General features: G+C 34.9%; 1 protein-coding gene across 3 annotated transcripts in view; it reads right to left on the reverse strand.

The window, feature by feature from the left end:
* EYA4 (EYA transcriptional coactivator and phosphatase 4) overlaps positions 1–23,300 on the reverse strand; it is a 235,112-nt gene that overhangs the window by 53,563 nt on the left and 158,249 nt on the right. For 2 of the 3 annotated variants that reach the window (XM_021693332.1, XM_021693331.1), the window contains exons 1-2: positions 5,621–5,654; positions 4,380–4,457 (exon numbers count right to left, since the gene is read on the reverse strand). In XM_021693332.1, coding sequence (XP_021549007.1) covers positions 4,380–4,457; positions 5,621–5,654 — 112 coding nt within the window. Of the gene's footprint in view, positions 1–4,379; positions 4,473–5,620; positions 5,655–13,861; positions 13,987–23,300 lie in introns of those variants that run through there. The other variant, XM_021693330.1, reaches the window with a different exon arrangement.

Raw genomic sequence — 23,300 nt, forward strand, 5'->3', positions numbered from 1 at the left:
CTTATTTTCTATACAGAAAAAATTCATTTTCTAAACAGAAACAGATGCCTAAATATTTTCTTCTAATTGAACTGCTTCAAGTTTGCTCTAAGAGCATAAAATGAAATATTCCAGCATAAAATGAAATCTTCTCACAAATCCTTTCTCTCTGTCTTTCTTTTGCTTTCTCACATCAATAGCATATTCTTATGTATGATGAAGTATGAATAAACATCTTTGATTATAGATCATTAAGATTTCTTTCATGACAAAGTAAATTTTCAAAATTTTCAGACCTTATGTTTTATGTTTTAAATTCCAAATATGACAGCAACATATTGCTCTTCTTCCATATTTATTCTACTAAAAATACAATAAAAATTCAGGAAAAATGTGAAGTTCCAGCTTCACTTTGAAATTATAAAATGCTATCATTTTATATTGCCTCGAAGTTTACCAATCAGATGACAGTTAAGAATGCAGAGTCCAAAATGTCTGAGTACTAACTGGAATATGCATAGAAAGCATGAGGGATAAGGCACCACGTCTTAAGAAACATAATTGCATAATGCAGCAGTAATCATATTTTACAAATATATTTTGAACTATCAGAGAAAGCTCTTTTTTGAGAAGAACTTAAAGGTGAAAGCCAGGTCCTATTAACATTTTGTCCTACCATGCAGCCCCAAACTGGAATACATTCAGAAGTTTGGAAGTTTCTCTTTCCCTTCACCATCTGCCTTGACTAAGACAGATGTATTGCAAATATATGGACTCCAAAGTATTGAGGCAGTCCCTTCAGAGCCAATCCATACTGGGCAGGCACACAGAGTGTCTTTATTAAGCCATCTGCTGTTCATTCACTTTTCAAAAAGATTAAAGTAGTACACAATGCAGTGCTGGAATTAGTTTAGTCTAATCAATCATAGTTATACTTCAAAGTACTAGGTCCTTCCTAAGTTGTTCATAATAATTCTGGAGCTAAACTTTTAGAGTTATAAAAGTGACAAATAGGTTTAGGTTGTTAACTATTTTATGAAACATGATATATTTCTATATCCAAATGCTATTAAGTACCCTTGTGATCTGTCATTTCATAAACACATAGAATTTAATGTATTTAAAATTCTATTTTGGCCTGTAGGCTCTGAGCATGGACAGTATATTACAGTTTTCATAGCAATAGGTGCAGAAGTTTGTTTTCAAGGATATTATGAATCAATTTTGAAAATCACTGAATATGACGAGAGGTGTCATGTTCTAAATATTTTAATCAAGCAAAATTTAAGTGAATTTGCTATATAAATTTGAAAATCAATTGACCAATGAACCATTAATTTTCTACTGATTTATTAAAGGCTTAATGTTCAAAACTTGTTTCAAATCACTTCAGTGAGAACACTCTTTTTCTACCACACCATAGGCACTAAGTGTACATTACATAATAGCAATAATGTTATTCCCCAGGAAATTCAGTCTGGTTCATTAACTTACAATAGTGAATACTCTTTTTAGCAAAAATATAGTTAAATGAGGCATAACTTCATGTGTTTTTGTCTCTTATTTATAAAATGTCACTTTGGCACACTCAAGACTTTATAGTAATCAGGTCTTCTCAAGATTGCAAATCACAAAGCTTTTCCAAAGAGACATCAAGTAATGAAAAGAACCATCCACCACAGCAGCTTTTATTAAAAAAACAAAAAAAAACAAAAAAACAGGCCAAAGAGCAAAATTATTTCAGAAAAAAGCCCCATATACCTGAATGGAAATCTGAATATATAGGATTTTCCTCCTGCTAATGAATGAATCTAGGCAACATTAAAATAATGTACCCATAACAGTATCAAGGCTTAACATTTAAAATTTCTATTACTATCTGTATGTTCACTTTCTAAATAGAACGCAAAACCTCTGGCTCAGAAAACTAAGATGTTCACACAAAACTTGCTTCTAAACTAAAATGTATATTTATTCTAACTCATGAATCTGCAGATAACCGAAAACAAAAAAATTTGACTAAAGTGGGTTGAGATTATGCTGACCAGAGTAAAGTCTGTTCCTACACAGGGCAGCCTAATCTCCAGTATGGTTTCTGGGCTACCATGTACAGATTTCAGAGATTTTCCTTTCATTCCCCATTGTCATTTCAGTAAACAAGAGATACTACCCCAAAGCACTCAACTTATTATATTCCATCATCTCTGCAAATAAAAGTAAGCAAACTGCTTGTTTTTAAAAGGTCCTGAAAATTAATTACAACAAATTTCTATACAATATTACCAGATTCCCAGAGCATCATGCAAACAATTTTAAGGTTTTATTGTAATTACTGTGTCACCTTAGATCAGAGACTCTCAACGGGGTAGGCAATGGGAAGTGAGGGAGCTGGGCAGGTAGGAATTTTGCCTGTGAGGGGACATTTAAAATGTCTGGAGGCATTTTGGGTTCTCATAACTGGGGAGTGCTACGGTCATTCTGGGATAGACAGTGGGGATGCTGCTAAACCTCTTCTAACACAGAGGACAGATCCTCCCCTACAAACAAAAAAAGAAAAAAAGTTAGCCAAATTTTTAATAGTGCTGCTGTTGGGAATCCCTGACTTAGAACACTGTCGTCCAGAAAAACCTGTCCAACAACCTTCCGTGGAGCTGGAAATGTTCTGTAGCTGAGTTGTTCAACACCGTAGTCACTGGAAGACCACAGGCAGCTCTTAAACACTTGAAATGTGACTGTTGTGACTAGAAAAAACATTTTTCCTTTTACCAAATTTTAAGATAACTGAGACTTAAATAGCCCCCTATGGCTAGTGACTATGGGACAGCACATCCCTAGATAATTCGTAAAAGAAAACTGGACAACTATTTGTAAAGATAATGTGAGTGAATTTTAGACAGGATGGCAGCTCACAGCTATTTCTTTTTCCATTCTTATATTTTCCAATGGGGTAGTACAGAAGGGACTCCCAGACTGATCAGAACACTGCTCTGCACTCATTCATACCAGTGAGCAGCTGTGAGGCCTGGACCCTATGGCCTTCACACCTTTAACTTATCTGCACCTCTGTATTCTTGCCTATAAATCAGATCAGAGACCTCTGAAATTCCTCGTGCGGCTAACATTCTACAATGTTGTCGTTTAGCTATCAGTGAACTTGTGGTATGGTATTTAAGTATGCCAACAGTTCCTTAGGAATTTCACTTCTTTCCCTAAAAATGTGTTCCAATGCATTCACTCTGCAGAAAGTTTACCAGAGTTATGGTAGGTGAACAGTAAAGACTGCTAGAGTAAGTTGCTACCTATTTATCTCCTGGGAGGCAAGTGAATTGCTAGAAAGCCTATGGATTAGCGCATGTGAGTCTCAATGCAGAGCGTAAGAGTTATTACTCTTTCTGTCTGAAATACTAACATTTATGTGAATACACAGCAACTGCTCCCAATCAGTGTGAACTAATGAGAGGGGCTCATCTGTATCTATAAAAATGCAATGTATGCTACCAGGATGCTATACTCAAGGACATGCCTCCACTCTTCATACCTGAAGCACACCCACAGACAACCTCCGTATGTGAGAATATGGATAAAACGTTAAGCTTTATTAAGGTAGACTGGAAGAACCACGATGTAATTACCACAGAAACTTCTCTAGGTTTACTGTTCATCTTTGTGCTATTCAAATTCCTTCTCAGGTTAAAAAAAAAAAAAAATCCTTTCACCAGATAACAAACTAAACAAAATATTGTAGCTTAAAATCTTGAACGAAGTCAACTTAATGCGTGTCCTTTGTGCCCACCTGGGAGTTATCAGGTATTTATATTTAAAAGGATTGCTGTTTAAAGACACGTTATTGTTCTCTTTGAAGCACTGGGTGAAAGTAGTGCTCTCAGGCTGGGTTCTAATGCAACCAGCATGTGTCCTCCCAAAGCCCATTAACCTTTAATACTTGTCACTCAGCTGCTTACACAGGAGGATTTTTTTTAAACCCAGGGAGGAAACAAGGTTATTTAGAAGGAATCAAGTGGATAGTTTTACATCTCGAATGTTGGGAGAGAAGGGAGTTTTTATGCCATTTAAATGGACAAGTCAAGGGAACAAAGCCAACGATTACAACCTAATTATTAAATTAAACACTCTATAAAATAATTCCAAAGGAAGCCAGCCCTGCTTATTCCTAACAAGAAAGTCAGAGGACTGTTCTGCTGTCAACTGAAAAATCCAGCAAAATGATTCCAAGTATAATTTTTTAAAAGTATATACTTTTATGACAATTAGTTCTCCAAAAACTAAATCTAACGCTAAATCAATAAAAACCCACATTCTCAAAACTCCGCTGTTTATTCACCAGGAAGATGGTGAGCACCCCAATGTGTACGTAGCAACGCGTGAGCTTAAGGCTTTACCTGACCCAGTAAAAGTGTCAAGGGTTCCATCTCCAGTGGTGGTTGCCGCTTCGCTGCTGTTCAAAGGCTCTGTTTTGACTGCAAGGAGAGACACTATGTAGAAGAATAAGTACAGGTGAGTTTTATTTCTAAATTTTTATCAAAGACGCTGATTGTTCCACTAGTGGCTTTTCCAACTACCATGGGCATGCAAAAGAGAAAACTTGAGGAAGTCGATGAGGAAAGTTTTGTTAATTTAGCTTCTAGAAAGTGGACATGCATTTGCAGAAGATTCAGTATAAAAATCCTCTGACTAAGCTAGTTCTCTCAGATCTGGGTTTTAAAGGCAGTCAACCTTATAAAGGGAAGCAGGAGTACACATATTTGCATTTGTAACTCACCTAAGCACCCTCTGACATTAGAGTCAAAAGACAGAAAAAACGAATCACAGTCGGTCTTCAGCCCATTTAATCCAAATCATAACAAAGAGATTTACTAGCTTGTATTTTATTCTTCCCAAGGAGACATTAAAAAAAAAAAGACTGATTGCCTAAGAGCACAATGGAGGCATATGGAAATACAGAGACCACGGGCCTGTTCCTGAGATGGGTGAAAAATGAGGCACTCTAAATAAATTTCTGCTCTTAAATACACTAAACAGTCATAAGATGTTGGGGTTTTTATTTTAATGGTAAAACAATTTTTAATACATTACAGAGATAAGCAGAGAGAAAGAGATCATTTCTACAGCAGTGAGTACATCTTCTGAAAACTCTTCAAAATGTTATTATTACTCTGAAGTAGTCTATTTTGCCAAAATCCTCACTTGGGAACGATGTGAGCAGGCACACCTCATCACTGTTATTAGATGCAGTGAGTGGGGGAGGGGGGCCGTGAAAAAGCCTCGACCTGTTTTTGTCACACCATATTTTCCCTTTGTGGGCAAAGCTCTGCTACATACATCACAGAAGCAAGGGAATCAACTAAATTATTTTCTACTTAACACCTCTTATGTTTCCTGGTCATAAAACGGAATGATACAGTTAAATAACTCAGAAGCAAGCAGAAAACTATAAAGAAAGCTGAAGACTAGCCAACCATGAGCAAACATGGCAAAAAGAACAGTGGGGTCAGAGTGTCCCCATCAACCAAGCAAGTCAGCAATGTTACTCTGTTAGAAAGGCAATTAACTGATGGAGAAACATGCAGTAATGATTATGCTCTCTTTCCACAGAAACAGAATTGACTGGACTCCCCCCAACCCTCAGTGAGCCCTGGGGTTAAGTTAGCATCCATGACTGAATAATGTCATGAAGATTTGCCCAAAGATTCAGAGGAGAACTGTAAAGTTTGGAAAGCAGAAGAAATTTGGATTACTTATCCTAGCAAAAGGGAAGTTTGAGGTTACCCTATTTTTCAATAGCAACAATAATCTGAGGACTAGGGTTTAGTTATTTGTATAATGATAAATAATGAATTGGTGGTTAAAACTTTATGGTAGTAAAATTTACATAGTAGTCCGTTTATAGTTATACCTGACTACTAATTATATTTCCCACTACAAAATTATTTACTAATGGGGCACCTGGGTGGCTCAGTGAGTTAAGCATCTGCCTTCGGCTCAGGTCATGATCCCAGGGTCCTGGGATGGAGCCCCACATCGGGCTCCCTGCTCGGTGGGGAGCCTGCTTCTCCCTCTCCCACTCCCCCTGCTTGTGTTCCCTCTCTCACTCTGTCTCTCTCTGTCAAATAAATAAATAAAATCTTTAAAAAAAATTATTTACTGCTACAAAGCTATTTATCAAGAGTTCATTTCTCCCTCATGACAATCATATGAGGTAAATAATATTATCATCTTAATTCTTCAGATAACAAACCTGAAGCACAAAGTAGCTAAATAACTTGCCTACAGTCACATAGCTAGTAAGAACTAGAATTTGAGACCAGGTGGTGTGGTTTCAGAATCTAAATTCTAAACCATACTGCCTCTCAGGAAGCACTAACTAATCAAGAATTCCTTTTATCTGTATGAAGATGATCCAGAGTGTGACCTAGGTGGATGTAAAGCTCTCTTTCTGATGTAATGCCCACATTCGACTTCTGACAAAAAAGCACAGCCCAAAGCCTTCAGCAACACTAATACAAGGGACAGTCTCTTGAAACTTCCAAATTCTAATGCTGGGTACTTTCCTATTTACCTGTGTCTAAATCTATAAACAATTGTAAAATAGATGCAAAAAAATTACGTATTTTACTTGTGAATTGAGGAGAAAGGAGCAGAACGAGAGCTGGGTCTAAAAAACTAGTCTAGAAGCCAGACATGAGGATTAGTTCTGTTACTCTGGATCCCAGCTTTGTACTGATGTTGATTATAATCGCCTCAATTTGAAAGTTTCAGGTGGTCAAAAAGATAAGGAAATAAAGGGAGACAAAGAGTTGTGGTTGCATTCACCATCCTGGAAACATCTCTCATTAAAACTTTAAAGATCTGAATTTAGTCAAAGACAGACAAAGAAGTTCCATTTTACCGAGAAAAGGCATCCGTAGAAAGTATATGAAGAGAAGCATAAATGTCAAGATGTGTTCAGTGTACTAACATGCATGGATTTTAAAGTACTAACTCAACAAATGGATTTGGAGAAAAACTGCACATTAATGCTAATTTATTTTTCATATGCAGTTAAGAACAAAAAGGAAAAGAGGGAAATTTGATTATGTTGCTACGAAAAGCAAATTATTCTCACATTAGGTGGACATCAACAAACATCTCTTGGCTCCAAGTAAAATGCAAAGTTAATTTGGTTTGATTTTGTAAAGAAAAAAAAATAACATTAGGTAATAAAAAATAATTTGTTCTTCCAGGGGCAGAAAACTAAGAGGACATTCCATATATGATTCCATATATGATTAATTAAAAAGACAGAATACAAATAAGTATCTTAATATTTATAAAACAGGTAACTAGTACAATGGAAACACTATCTTAATTACAAAGCTTGAAAAACGCAAGTCATTTTCAATAAAGGTTCAAACATATTTAAAATGTATTCCATTTTCTTTTGTCTTGGTTTTGTTTCTGCACTTTCAATTAAATATACCATATACTTTATTAGTGGCAGGAAACTTTGTTTTTAGTTAAATATGTGCAAGGCATTACTGGAAAGATACTCATCAATGAAAGATCTTACTATTTTCTAAAACTTATAAAAATCCTCATTCCAAATGATTATCAGTGTAATTCATTGTCATGTTCAAATGTAACTTTTTCTCACTGTATTTCACTTTTCTTAAATTAACACAGGTTCAACAGGGTTTTTAACTTATTAGGACAATGTCCACAATCATTACATGCTATAAAATGGAAAGGACAATCTTCTAGAAGTGATAAACATAATATTTTTCAAAAAAATGAAACTTATAACTTTTGATTTCAAAAGTAACAAGCATATTTTAATGTCCTAAGTTAAAGAGTATTGTGGTTTTACTCTTCTCTATGTTCAAAATAAGTAATTCGGCATTCAGGGTTAATTCAGTAATTCAGGGTTTCTCTAAAGGATGACAAACTATATACAGCACTCTGTACAGAACTTATTATTCAAGAAATACTTGTATTGTCAACCCCCCCCCACTAGTTACATATTTGCAATTTGGATCTTTTTCATAGAGCCAAACTTAAAAAAAATAAAAGTCAAAATATTTTTAATATATTGATTGTAATATGTTGGTATAATTGGATTTTATTTTTCACCTTTAAAGATAATTGCTATCTATGGACTAAACCAAAACTGTATGTGATTATTGTCGGCTGTCAGCTGTGCCTCGGCCTTCATCCCTACCCTCCTGCACATATTTTCAAAGCAAATTTAATCTTGTCTGTTCAGATTATCTTTGGAACTCAAGTACAACATTAATGTTTATTAAATATTTGTGAAGAAAGTCTGTTTATTATAATAATCCAAAGTTCATGTTCGTTAGTTGCGATAGGAGATTTAATCCTTGAAGGAGAAGGTGACCCAAGTAATTTACATCTTACATTTCATCTTCCAAAATCTGTGCTTAAACTGGTGTACACTTAAAAGACATATATATGTTAATTCTAAATATACTTCTTTCTGAACCACAAAATCACCCATAGCTCCTTCTAACAGCATAAGTTCTACAAAGAATTTCAGGAGGAGTTAGATTAGGAAGGTTACAATTTATAACACTGCAGGGGACACACAGTATTGCCTACCAATTTTAATAATTAGTATAGCCTATGATTTATGTTTGTCTAAATCAATATATTCACTCTAAAATCTATGAGCACCAAGTGTCTTTCACTCCTAAATATCCAGAAAGTAATTTCGTAAAATAATTTGATAAAGCAATTTATGGTTTTCATTAAAAAGAAATCTAAAAAGAAATAGAGGCACGATAGTAGGTGGTTCTACTTCACAAACACATAACATTTGGAAATAAACCCCTTGCCTAAGTCAATCATCTGTATAATAAATATAATAAAAATTCTGGAAGATTTTCTGTGATATATAGATTTTAAATACAGAAAATGTTATAAATCTGATCAGAATGTCTGATTTAGGTTCCCCCAAACCTTCTCTTTAAAGCATTTTCTTAATCTCCATGTAGAATCAAATATTCCTTCCCTCTGCTATGCACCCACCTTGAACACATTATGCACTCATTACTTTCTTGTCTGTTTCCCTCTGCTGGACTTTTGGTCCCTTGATGGCCAGTATCATATTCTATAGGTCAATGGGTTCCTATTTCCTAGCACAGAGCCTGGCATATAACAGGAACTTGATACATTTTAATTGAGAAAGTGAAAATCTACTTTTAGATCCTATCCTAAGCAATTCCAACAGATGTCTTTCTGTAAAGTACAGCTAATCATGAATCTTGACACCATCAAGCCAATAAAAATCTTACCTATTTCTGTAAGTAACTTTTCATATGATTGGCATGCATTTACGTGCATAAATATGCATATACATGAAGTATACAGAGCATAAAGATGGCTTTATATCGGGGGTCAGCGAACTATATCCTACATGCCAAATCTTCCCCATGGCCTGTTTCTGTATAGCCTGTGAGTTATGAATGGCTTTTAAATTTTTTGATAGTTGAAGAATATCAAAAGATGAATATTTGTGACATGTGAAAATTTTCTTTAATTCAAATTTCAGTGTTCACAGATCAAATTTTATTTGAACCCAGCCAAGGTCATTGTCTATGGCTGCTTTTGTGGAACAACAGCAGAGCTGAATAGCTAAAAACAGAGACCACATAACCTGCAAAGCCGAAAATATTTACCATCTGACCCTTTACAGAAAAAAATTTGTTAACCACTGATCTACATGCTAGGGTATGATTGCATTTATTCCGCTTTTATTGACAGTTCTACATTTTAACAATTTTACAAGCAACAAAAATTTGAAAGGAAAATTAGTTTCCAATATAAATCTGCAGATGTAATTATATAATTAGGACTAAGGTGCTAAAACACTTTAAATCAATTCAAGGAATAATGTGATATATTTAAAGAGTACCAATGTAGTATGGTAGGATATTAAGGTGACACTATCAACTTATTCATATTAGTAAAAACTATATAATTAAAGTCCTCCTGAAAATCTCAAAGTTAATGGAAAGATTTTCAAAAGCCACTAAATTAGCTTTTGCTTTTTCCTTTTTTTATAATAATTTTATAAAGTGATCCAATTCCCACAATAAAACCCAATATTAAAAATAAAACAGTTTAGGGGCGCCTGGGTGGCTGAGTCGTTAGGGGTCTGCCTTTGGCTCAGGTCATGATCCCAGCATCCTGGGATCCAGCCCCACATCAGGCTCCCTGCTCCGCAGGAAACCCTCCAAGACTACATCGTTAATAATCAAAGTATACCTAACATTTTATTACTAAAAGCTTGCCTTCTTTGGCCAGTTTACACATTCTAAATGCTGAAAATATACTATATGACCAAACATTGGAGAGTCTTTTAACATAATGCATGTTTTCATTTTCCTTAAAAACTACTGCCTAGTTACTCCTGAATTATTAATTAAAGAAAGGGAAATATACTGTTTTTTACTGGCAAACAATTTGTTCCTATCTAATTTAAGACAAAAACTTTGGCATGGAAATATTATCCTCCTTCTATAGAAAGAGATTAAAGCTCAGAGAGGTTAAGTAACTTGTCCAAGGTGACACAGCTAATAAGTGTGTTCCTTCTGACACACAATTCCTGTTCTTCCCACGTGGCCACGTGACTATTAACATTAATGCTAAGAATTAGGAAAATCTGAGGCTTAATATTTAGAAAAATGTTTCTTAGGGCGCCTGGGTGGCTCAGTCGTTAAGCATCTGCCTTCAGCTCAGGTCATGATCCCAGGGTCCTGGGATCAAGCCCTGCATCGGGCTCCTGCTTGGCGGGAAGCCTGCTTCTCCCTCTCCCACTCCCCCTGCTTGTGTTCCCTCTCTCGCTGTGTCTCTCTCTGTCAAATAAATAAATAAAATCTTTAAAAAAAAAAAAAAAGACTCCAAAATAAAAAAAAAGTTTCTGGTTGAGATTAGATCTAAATTATTAAATACTGATTGTACATATGTAAAGTTGCCCATGTTACATGAATATTTGAGAAGAGAACAATAGCCAGTGAGCTAAAAATGTTTTTGACAAACGAAATGTTTAAAAAATAAAAACTAGAATATTTTATGATGTGATAACTATGAAATTTAAATACTAGGATCCATAAATAAGGTTTTATTGGAACCTGATGAATCTCATCCATTTATGCATTGCCTATGCCTGTTTTTGAGTTATTGGTGACATAGCTGAGTAGATGAGACAGACATGGTATGCTCTATAAAGGCTAATATTATTATCTGGCCCTTTATAGAAAAAGACCCTGAGTTAGAATTAAGAGAAACTAAATTCTTGCAACATATTTTAAGTATAAAATGTATATTTTAAGTGTGGAATTGAAAAACATTTTGAGCTAAAATTATAGAAAAACATAAATAATGTGTATAATGGAGTATTCTTAATTCACTGGCCATATATTTTAATTTAATTAGATACAGCAAGATCCAGCCAAACTGCCTATCCTAACTGCTCTCTTATAGTGCACATTTCCAACAGGTAAGGACGTCTTCTTATTAATCTTAAAATTGGGTGATTTCATGTTAGTGTTATAGTTTTGCTTTTATTTTTTGATTTTGATAATATATTAACTTTGATTTAGAAAAAAAATTTTTATGGGGCACCTGGGTGGCTCATTTGGTTGAGTGTCCGGCTTTTGGTTTAGGTCCAGGTCACGATCTCAGGGTCCTGGGATTGAGTCCCACGTCCGGCTCCATGCTTAACGGGGAGTCTTCTTGAGGATTCTTTCTCTCCCTCTCCTTTTGCCCCTCCCCAGCCTCTCTCTCTCTAATAAATAAATAACTCTTTTAAAAAAAAGAAGGTTTATACTTTTATATATTTTGTGTATATGAATGTAGTAATTATAGTTCAAAGTATTTTAAGGGTTAATATTGATTTATAATTTTAAATGTATAGCTTTCACACTGATAATTCTTTAAATGATGGAAGTTTAAATGTTTATGTTATACTTTAGGCACTTTAACTGGATTATTTATTGAAGTCCGTAAAATCACGAATATCTTCTTGCCATGTTAAGAATTTAAATTAAGACAGTCTGTAGGTTATGGAGATGACTGAGTCTGTATGTATGTACAATCTGCTTCACCTGCTCTTATTGATAGGACTGCTGTGCTGAATTAGCCACTTAGATGATATGTAGTTAGAAAGACAGTAGCTGTATCCGTTGGTGCGACATTATAAAAGAATGTAAGAAAAAACAGTACTGGTCTAAGGAATCTCAGATTAGAATAGTAGTTGGTAAGAAAAAAACATAGTCAACTGTTATCTATAAACAACAAAAAGTCATGTTTATTTCTCCTTTTTCTTTACAAGTACTTAACACAGGAAGTGCAAACAGAAATAGCAACAGAAAGCAAACCAGAAGGGCAATACCACACACCCAAACACATGCAGTGTACCATCATCTCTCATACTTGTTGCGGAAGAGGGGGTGTTGCAACTCAGCAACCAGTCTGCAGTGTTTAAAACAGTCATGTTGTCCCCTGAGAACAGGAACAGTATAAGGGTTCATTGTCCGAATGCCTGCCCAGTGTACATGAATAGTTTTCAATGCTTGCACTGGTTCCTGACCTTTTAGCCAAATTCGTAACTGCAATGTATGACTTTTATACTTTATCAGGTCTGTTTTAGTTCAGTTAAATACATACACATGATAATTAGTGAACTCCAAGGTTTGATTCCAGAGTTTTTAAAAATCTTATTGTATGTACCCAAGTTAAGGTTTAAATATAAATGTTCTTACACCAGAAATCATCACTAAACAATCTTATAAATTTGCAATCCTATAATTAATTAGCTAAAATTATAGATGCAAGTTTAGAGACAAATAAAACATTATAAACAAGGAAATGTTAATCTACAATGGGTTTGGTGTAAAACACTATTAAATACAGGCAAATTGCAATGCACACAACTTTACAAAAAAATTTTAGACTGCACAGTTATTTTAAATTAAATGGGAAGAGGTGTATCAATTTCATAAATACTGAAAATTTAAAAGAAAATATGATGTGGCAAATGCTGTTATCTAATAATATAATTAGTTACTAATTTCATATAATTTTTCTCTTACTGACTAAAACAGATCTATAAAACTTCAAAATGATGGAGAATAACTTAAAAAGTAGCTTACACATAATGTGTATATATTTGACATCTCTCTACATATTCTGATGTAAAAATTGACCATATATTTTGATGGCTGAGCGCTTTTTATAAAATTAGTAGGGCAGGATATCTGAAATAACTGTTATTATGCTGTGGCATAATTATAGGCTAATCAAATGAGAAAGTATCTGAAAAAAATTTAATTCCCAATTTAAATACATCAGGTATTAATCTCTTTGAAAAGAAAGTGCAGCAGACATAAATATTTTTCTATTCTCAAATCTCTTTTAAGAAAAAAAAGAAAAATTTGGGATAGCCTTTCTCCTGCAGTTCAAAATAAAACCAAAAACTAGTATACTAGTATAATTTCTTTTCTCTCTGTCTCTCTCTCTCTCTCTCACAAGATCAGAGTGCAAATCTTTTTGGCCACATTTTCTACATTTTTTTTTTTTTTTGGAATACTTACAAGGGCAAATACAAAAAGGGAGCTTTGCTAAAAGCCTTCAAAATGTTGTTCAGGGATATCTATTCTTTCTGAATTTTTCCAGCTACAGAGGAGGTGCAAAAGTTTCAAGAAAATCAACAGAATAACAGACAGTCTATTGGCCATATATTCCCTGGATATAATGCTGATTATGTTATTACTGATAAGGATTTATTTATTAGCAGATCCCTAGCATGTGAAATTATAGCAAACATTGAAATGTGCTTCTGGTGTCTCTGGGGTGGTACACTTACCTCCTGTGCCATTTGTGGTGACAGATGTGCTGCTGAGATTAGCCTTCTCCAGTTTGGAGCTACCAGGAGTATCACCACTTCCAACAAGAGGATGAGGACTTGCGAGGTCCTGCATTTCCATAGACCTGATAGAGCAGGAAGCAGCAGAGCAAAAGCTGAAATCTCAGCAATGACTTCTTAACAAACTACATATATTATTCTACTGAGCACACATGTGATCTCACAATAAGAACTGAGACTAATAGCTAAGACTTCTTTGTTAACCAGCTGAACATGACGGTCCATTAAAAATTAGTAAATAAATAAAGCTCCCACAGTAGTCTAGCCTCATAATATATTTGTAATCCTACAACTATTCTGTATAATAAAGTACAGAAGAAAGACTCTGTCATCTTAGCTGTTTAAGTTGATAGGGATTCCTTCCCTCCTACACTGACCATCTCAGTTATAAACATGTAGAAATGTTGGAAATATTCAACTCCTAAAATGTGATGTATTCAGCCACCAGTGACAAAGAAATCAATAGCTAGAAATAAAGTATAAACTCAAAGTCAGAACAGAAACTTCTAGCTGACCTTGTGGATCCAGGGCTGAAAACTGAGCTGAAGGACTGAGGGCTAGAGTTGTTACACCTTTAGTATCTACTTAGGAATAGACAGGTTGACTTAAGTCTGTTTCAGGGAATGTGCTGGAATTGAGCCCCTAAATAAAACCGAGACTCTTGAAAGGCTGACGCTCTTTGGAAACAGAAACTAAAAAAGCAGGATTTCACAGTAGTCCAAAGAAGGCATACATGCTTCAATGAAAGAAGAGAAACACAAGAGATCAACAAAAATCAAGAGAGCTTATCACCAACAAGCTACCCCGTAAAAATACTGAAGGAAGACCTTCTGTTCAAAGGAAGGATACCAGATAAAAACCCAGAGCTACAGGGAGGAATGAAGAGTGACAGAAATGTAAATGTATAGGTAAATACAAAGGTTATCTTTTGTTTTTCTTTTAATTCATGAAAGACAGCCAACTGAAGCCAAAAAAAGAGAAAAAGTGATCTATAATATGGTATAGGAGTAAAATATATGTCAGTAGCACAAAGAGAGTGGGACAAAATTATATTCTTTTAAGGTTCTTTCATTTGACATGAGGTGTTATGATATACTTGGAGAAGACATTTAGGATACATCAAGTAACACCTAACATTAAACATTAATAAGAAAAAATATTAACAGATATATATAACAAAAATTCAATGGAAAAATTAAAATAAAACATTTTAAAAATTTGATTAACCCCAAAGACCAGGAAAAGAGAAAGGAAGAAAGAACGTATGTGAAAAATAGAAAACACGTAGCAAGATAGCACACTCAAACCTAACCATATCAATGATTACGCTAAATATCAATGGACTAAACACTCCAATGAAGAGCCAAAGATTGTCAGATTGGATTAAACAACCACAGCCCAACTATTAGGGATCTACAAGAGAAGTATTTTAAATACAGACACACTGTGATACTATGATATATTGCCCAGAAGAATTCATTCCTATAGCTGCTGTAGTGTTACCAACTGACAGTTCTCAACTAAATTCCTCTCCAAGACTTGCCCTCAAATAAAGAGTCATTTTGACCTAAACCACACCCTTTCTGGGGTAGCCCTCATCTACTGACTGACCATGAAGGGGTATAAAGGTATTACCCTCACCCTGAAAGTCACTTGAGTCTAGAGTCACCATAAGATCAGCTGAGGCCTTTGTTGCAGTTGCACTGACGATCAAAATCTCTCAGTCTAATCATGCTTCCATCATTCCACCAAAAATAATACCACTGAAAGCACACTCCAATAAACTCCTGGCACATAAATCTCCATGTTAGAGTCTGCTTTCTGGGAACCTGAGCAGTGATAAGGCACAATTAGGTTCAGAGTAAAGAATGGAAAACAATGTAACGTGTAAATAATAAACATAAGATAAGTGTTTGGGCTATCATAATATCACAAAATGGTCCTCAAAATGAAGAGTATTACCAGATACAAAGAGATGAATTAAGAAAATGAAAGAAATGATAAATTCCTCACAACCCTAGATGTGCATGTACCTACTAGCCCGAGCTTCAAAATATATAAAGCAAAAACTAACAGAATTAAGGGAAGAAACTGACTAGCAGTCCATGGTCATACTTGGAGCTTTTACAACATTCCTTCCCCAATAACCAATTGCAAAAGTAGACACTGTCACCAACATGCTGTAGTTGACAGTTATAGTATACTAATACCCAATAATTATAGAATACACATTATTTTCAAGTGCACATGGAATGTCTACCAGGATGACTGTCAGGTTGGGCATAAAATAAGTATCATTAGATTTTAAGTTAAACCTTACAGAGTATAGTATCTGGCCATAATTAATTAAATTAGAAAGCAATGGTAGTACAATACATGAAATAATCATTAAAACTTGAAAATTAAACACCACAATTCTAAGTAACCTATGAGTCAAAGAAGAAATCACCAATGAATTTAGAAAATGCTTAGGACAAAATACTAATGAAAACACATCAAATCACCCCACATGTAGTCAACTGATCTTTGACAAAGTAGCAAAGACAATACAGTGGAGCAAATGCAGTTTCTCTAACAAATGGTGCTGGAAAAACTAGACATCCACAAACACACAAAAAATAAGTCTAGACACAGACCCTATACCCTTCACAAAAACTAATTCAAAACTGACCACAGACCAACATATAAAATGCAAAGTTATAAGTTTTGAATACAACACCAAAGATAGAATCCATGAAAAATAAATACTGGTAAGCTGAGCTTCATTAAAATTAAAAATTTCTCTTCAAAAGTCAATGTCAAGAGCATTCAAAGACAAACCACAGACTGGAAGAAAATATCTGCAACAGACACATCTGATAAAGGACTGTTATCCAAAATATATAAAGAACTCTTAAAACTCAACAATAAGAGAAAAACAACCTGCTTAAAAAAGGGCCAAACACTTCAACAAACACCTCACCAAAGAAGAGATATAGATGGCAAATAAGCATATAAAAAGATAGTCCACATCACATGTTATCAAGGAAATGCAAGTCAAAACAATAAGGTAACACTTCACTATTTACTAGAATGACCAAAGTCTGGAATACTGACAACATCAAATTCTGGCAAGGATATGGAGCAACAGGAACTCCCATACATTGCTGGTGGGAATGCAAAATGGTATAGTCACTTTGGAAGACAGTTTGGCAGTTGCTTATAAAACTAAACATACTCTTACCATATGATCCAGCAGTCACGCTCCTTGATATTTATGTAAAGGAGTTGAAAATATATGTCCACACAAAAATCTGCACACAGATGTGTAGAGTAGCTTCATTCATAATTGTCAAAACTTGGAAGCAACCAAGATGTTTTTCATTAGGTGAATGGGTAAATTCTAATATAGAGAGTCAATGGGCCATTATTCAGTGTTAAAAGGAAACAAGCTTTCCAGCCATGAAAAGACATAAAGGAATCTTCACTGCATATTACTAAGTGAATAGCCAATCTGAAAAGCCATACATACACTATGATTCCAATTATATGATATTCTAGAAAAACAAAACTATCTTGCTGGTGTAGAGATGAAGGAGGGATAAATAGGAGTACAGAAAATTTTTAGGACAGTGAACATATTCTGTATGATCTTGTAATAAAAGATGTATGTCATTATACATTGTCCAAACCCACTGCATATACAATACCAAGAGTTAACCCTAAAGTAAACTATGGACTTACAGATATGATGACAAGTCAGTGTAGGTTCATCCTTGGTAACAGATTCACCATTCTGGTGAGTAATAACAATGGAGGAGGCTATACATGTATTGGAACAGAGGGTTTATGGGAAATCTCTGTACCTTCCTCTCAGCTGTGTTATGAACTTTAACTGATCAATATATAAAGTCCTTAAAACAAAACAAAGACTGCATATCAATATTTGTGATATGCAAATGAAGCAGTGGCTAATGAGAAATTTATATCTTTAAAAGATTATATTAGAAAAGGAGACGGGTTTAAAATCTGTGATCTAAATTTCTACCCTAATAAACTAAAAAAAAGCAAATTAAACCCAAAGTAAATAAAAGGAAGGAAACAATAAAGAGCACAAATCATTGAGAGAGAAAAATCTATGAATAATAGAGAAAATTTACAAATCCAGAAGATGATCATTAGAGATACTAAAAATATTTAAAAAGATAATAAGGAAATATTATGAACAACCTTATGTCAAAGTATTCACTAATTTAGATAAAATCAGCAGGATTCTTAAAAGATACAACCTATAAAACCAACTGAATAAAAAAGAGGAAATCCAAATAGTCCTATATCAATTAAAGAAATTGAATTCATAATTAACACCCCCCCCCAAAAAAAGCCCCACAAAAACCAAACAAACAAAAAAACCCAATTCCAGGGCCATATAGTTTTTATAGTGAATTCTAATAAATAAGGAAAAATAACAGTCTTTGATAAATCCTTTCAAAAAAATAGGAGGGAACACATCTCACTCCATTTTATGAGAAAAGGATTACTCTATCTAAAATCTGACAAAGACAATTTAAAAAGAATTATGGATCTATATTTCTCATGAACATAGATGAAAAAATTTAACAAAATATTATCAAGTGAAATGCACCAATAAAATAGCTACTATATCATGACTAAGTGTGCTTTATCCCAAGAAAGCAAAGTTTATTAAACATCTGAAAATCAAACAATGCAATTCAGTATATTAACAGAATATTATTTCAATGAGTACAAAAAAGCATTTAAAATATTCATCATCCATTCATGATAGAAACTCTCAGTAAACTAGAAAAGAAATATTTCCCTCACATCTGATAAAGGACATTCTTGAAAAATCTATAGCTTAAATCATATTTAATGATGAAATATTGAATTATTTCTCCCTAAGATCAGAACTAAGGCAAGGATATCTGTTTTTCCCATTTTCATATATTTTACTGGTAATCTTAGCCAGTAAAAGAGGACAAAAATAAATAAATACAAGGGGTAAAGTTTAGAAAGAAAAAATTCTGTTAATTCACAGATAACATAATTATTTATGTAGAAAAAACTGAGAAATCCATAAAAACAAAACAACAAAAAATACTAGAATGAATAGTGAATTTACCAAGTTACAGGTACAAGGGCCTTGCCAGTAGTAAATCAAAACATGAACCAAAAATATCTGAAACTTAAGTCAATACTGCTCCAATTCAAATACTGAAATATCAAAATGATGGCTGTTCAGGAATTGGTAGTTCCCCTCCTGCTCAACTCTTAAGAGGAATCTGAATGCTCAGACCTTACCTTAAGTGCCAGCCAGAGCCAAGGATTTAGACTCTTCAGGAAATAAACATGACAAAAAAATAGTATGCTTCAGGCTCTACTGAGTTTTTGTTTATGTTCAGAATACCATAAATATTTTGAATACCATATGTATCTTGAGTCCTAACAAGAAGCAGGAAAATGTGAACTCTAGTAAAGAGAAAACACAGTAAACAGAAGCAGACCTGTATATGACCCAGGTTTTAGAATTATCAGACTAGGATTTAAAAATTATTGTGAATATATGAAATAATTTACAGGAAAAGATGCATACCCACGCAAGATGTGTGTGTGTGTGTATATCACACATATACATATATATACATATGTGTCATATATATTTATACACATATAATACACATATATAATACATATGTATATATGTACATATAGTTATACATACATCTAATACATATATGTATATAATATGTATATGTAATACAGATATATGTATATATCTATGTATTGCATATAGAAAAGAAACAAAAACTCTAAAAAATGAAAATTCTAGAACAAAAATTACAATATATTAAATAAAAATATTCTTTGGATAGATTTAACAGAAGATTAGACACTGCAAAAGCAAGAATCAGCAAATCTGAAGCTGGGCCATTAGAAATTACCTAAACTGGAACAGCAATACAAAAATGGAGGGGCAGGGGAATTAAATTGAGTATAAGTAACTAGTGTAATATTATCAGGAAGCAAGAGAGTGAGACAGAATAATCCTGAAATAAGTAATGGCCAAAATTTTTCCAAATGTGATGAAACACCAACCCACAGATCATTTAAATACGATGGACAACTAATGAGAAAAGGGAAAAGAAAACCATACCTACACACATTGTAGCCAAATTCTGAAAATAACGTAATAGAAAGCTTTACAGCAACCAGAATAAAAAAATAGGGAAATAGTAGTATTCCCCAAAAAACTATTATCTGTAGCACACTCCTGGTAACAAGCTTAATTATGGTAAGTAATGAATGTTTATGACTTTATTATCTCCTACTGGACCCACCCAATATATTTTTAATGTAATTGATCAAATTAATTAATGATTTCTTATTATACGCAAAGCACTGTCACAGTTGTTAGGATTGCTGAGTGAAAAAAACATGGCCCTACCCTCCAGGAGTTTAAGATCCAAACGAGAAAGCAGATCTTGTGCAAGGAAAATTAAAGTACATTAAATGTCCACTGAACGGAACAGACAGAAGTCTGCGTGAACTCAGAGTACGGCAAATTTTCTCAGAAACTATTAGCTGGGTTTTGATGATTTCAAAGGGATTCTGGGGGAGTCACTGGTCAGTGGTACTGCTGAAGCTGCAAGGTAATATATGGGCTCAGCCAATTTAGACCACATGCAAGGTGAAGAAGCAAGGCAAATTAGTCAGGAATGAAAAGATGGAGCATACACTGAAGAGAGGAGTAAAACTATGTTGCTCCTGCAAAACAAAACAAAAATAGCCTTGGTATTTTACATTCCAGTTTCCAGGAAACCAAATGCAATGATCTGAATCTTTACAGTAAGTCCCCTTTGCTTGAATTCCCTTCAGTAGGTTGATATTTCTTAAAACTAAAAGAGCCTTCTGAGAACAGATGTGCATTATTACCACAAACTATACAGCAAGAATATTCCTATATTTCCTTCTGCATGTTCTGTAATTAATTGAATTCTGAAACTTCAGATTCTTTTTAAGTCTACTTTATACAAAATAGAATATACAAGATGTAAAATTTACCATAGACTTCAACAGCAGAAAATGATTAATGGTACCAGTTTTTACTGAGTACATATAGTATGACACATGCTATGCCTGGTACGTCATATATATTCTCTCCTTTCATCTTTACAGTAACACATTTATATGCATATTACTTCCCGTATTTTATAGGTGAAGCAATTGAGGCGTACGCAGGATGCACAACATGCCCAAGACCATGTAGGTAGAAAGTAGCAGCCCCAGAATTTGAACTCGCGTCTATCTGATGGCAGAGACCAAGTTCTTTCTGTCACACATTGTATGTTTCCCATTTTTTAAGTGACTTTAATTCTGTCACACTGTGAAACCACAATCAGGAATGCAGAATACTGCAGGAAAACATTTTGAATAGTTTTCAAAAATCACTGAAGTCAATATAAGCATCTGCTCTGCCAAATCTATACTAGTTATCATCATATTTAAAGGTGACCCTCTTTTCCACCCAAGATGCCTGTTTCAACCCCTTTTTAGTCATAAGGCCATGTGAGTACTAGCATCAGTCTGGACAATATAAAAAATGAACTTACCCATCAACACAAAAACTCATTTTAAAAATAAAGAATTGCAGGTTACATGCAACTAGTTTCTTGGTTCTTTTCTAAAATTCTTCTGTAGCATAGACAGAATTTATTTCTAACAGACTGAAATATCCTCTTGAAACCCAAGGAACAGCAAGCTTTCTATCTGTGTATTTCAGAGTCTGCTCTAACTCAGAAACCATAATTCCTCCTGCACAGACACTGGTAATGGGTCACAGCCTTTGCACATACAGGCTGAGATTCCATCAATCCTCCATGACCCAAGAAATGCGAAAGCATCCAGTACTTTCCAGCTTTTTCCATACCAGCTTTTTCTCTTTGCAGAAAGTGGACAGCCTGTGTGTATGGCTCTATGTCTCATGCTGTCAGAGTGAATCTTCACTGTAGCCACCAGAAGGAGTCTAAGGAAAGGCTTGGCTTTGTTTAGCACTTCCTTTTCTAATATAAGTCTTAATTCCCCTTAGCTGCAAAGTAGGAATAATAACATTAGTCTCCACTTTAATAATGAGTCTCAGCTCCATTAAGGCAGGAATTCTTATCTTAATTCACTGTTTTTCTTCGCTACACTTAGAATTGTGCAGGCTACTTGCTGAGTGCTAATGAATGAACAATAAAGTAGGAAAAATGTAGATGAAGTGATCTGAGGTACCTGGAGTCAAATGTAGTCTAGTTCAGAGAACACTGCTTGAACATCTACCACGTTCTAGAGACAGTTCTAGGAATACTTAAAATATCTCCAGAGACCTTGCAGGCTAGTGGAGAGCAAGAGAACAAACAGGTGGAGGGAAACAGGGATCAGTTCTCTGATGTGAATGTGTGTGGAAGTTTTCATATCTGTATGTGCAGTGTTAGATCTTCCAAATGAGTAAGAGGTTGTGTGTGTGTGTGTGTGTGTGTGTGTGTGTGTGTACACACCCATGTGTTGGGGGCGAGGAGAAAGATGCTCTGCCTGTGTACAGAAAGCCACTGTGGAAGAAAAAAGAAAATAAAGCGACTTGGTCAACTTAGATCAGATGAAAGTCATGGCATGTCACTACTGAGTACCGGTTTCCACTATCTGGAAAAAGCCCATCAGGTAACAATGCCAGGCCATCTTTTTTTTTTATTTTTATTTTTATTTTTTTTAAAGATTTTATTTATTTATTTGAGAAAGAGAGAGAGCACAAGAGAGGGGAGCGGGAGAGGGAGAAGCAGACTCCCTGCTGAGCAGGGAGCCCGATGCAGGACTCGATCCAGGGACTCCAGGATCATGACCTGAGCCGAAGGCAGTCGCTTAACCAACTGAGCCACCCAGGCGCCCAATGCCAGGCCATCTTAAACCAACATATTTCAGTTTCGAATCCAAGAAACCCTTGTCATAGCTGCAAATCTAAGCCAGTTTCTCCTTGGGCAGTAAGGCTGGGGAGGTGTGGATCCTCTCCAGTGGATGTAGATCCATTGTGTCACCGATCAGGGGAACAGACAGTTTCGGAAGGAGACCCTCATTAACCCATTTTACCAGATATGGTCAGAACTGGGTGCCACCGGAAAGAAGCAGAAATGGAGGAGGAAGAAGACCCCTAGCAACAAGTATCAAGAAAATGGACCATGCATAATGGGAGCTGTTCTTGCAATTTGCCAGTGACCTCATGCCTGTCCCTGGGGCCAGCATGAATGCTTGCAGTACAAGTGACCTGTCTGCCAGGGTGACCTCAGGCCCTGGAGTAACAGCAAATAAAGCAATGAACAGACTGTTCTCTGGACACTTCTACAGTCTT

Source organism: Neomonachus schauinslandi, chromosome 8 (assembly GCF_002201575.2).
Source record: "Neomonachus schauinslandi chromosome 8, ASM220157v2, whole genome shotgun sequence".
Lineage (NCBI taxonomy): Eukaryota > Metazoa > Chordata > Mammalia > Carnivora > Phocidae > Neomonachus > Neomonachus schauinslandi.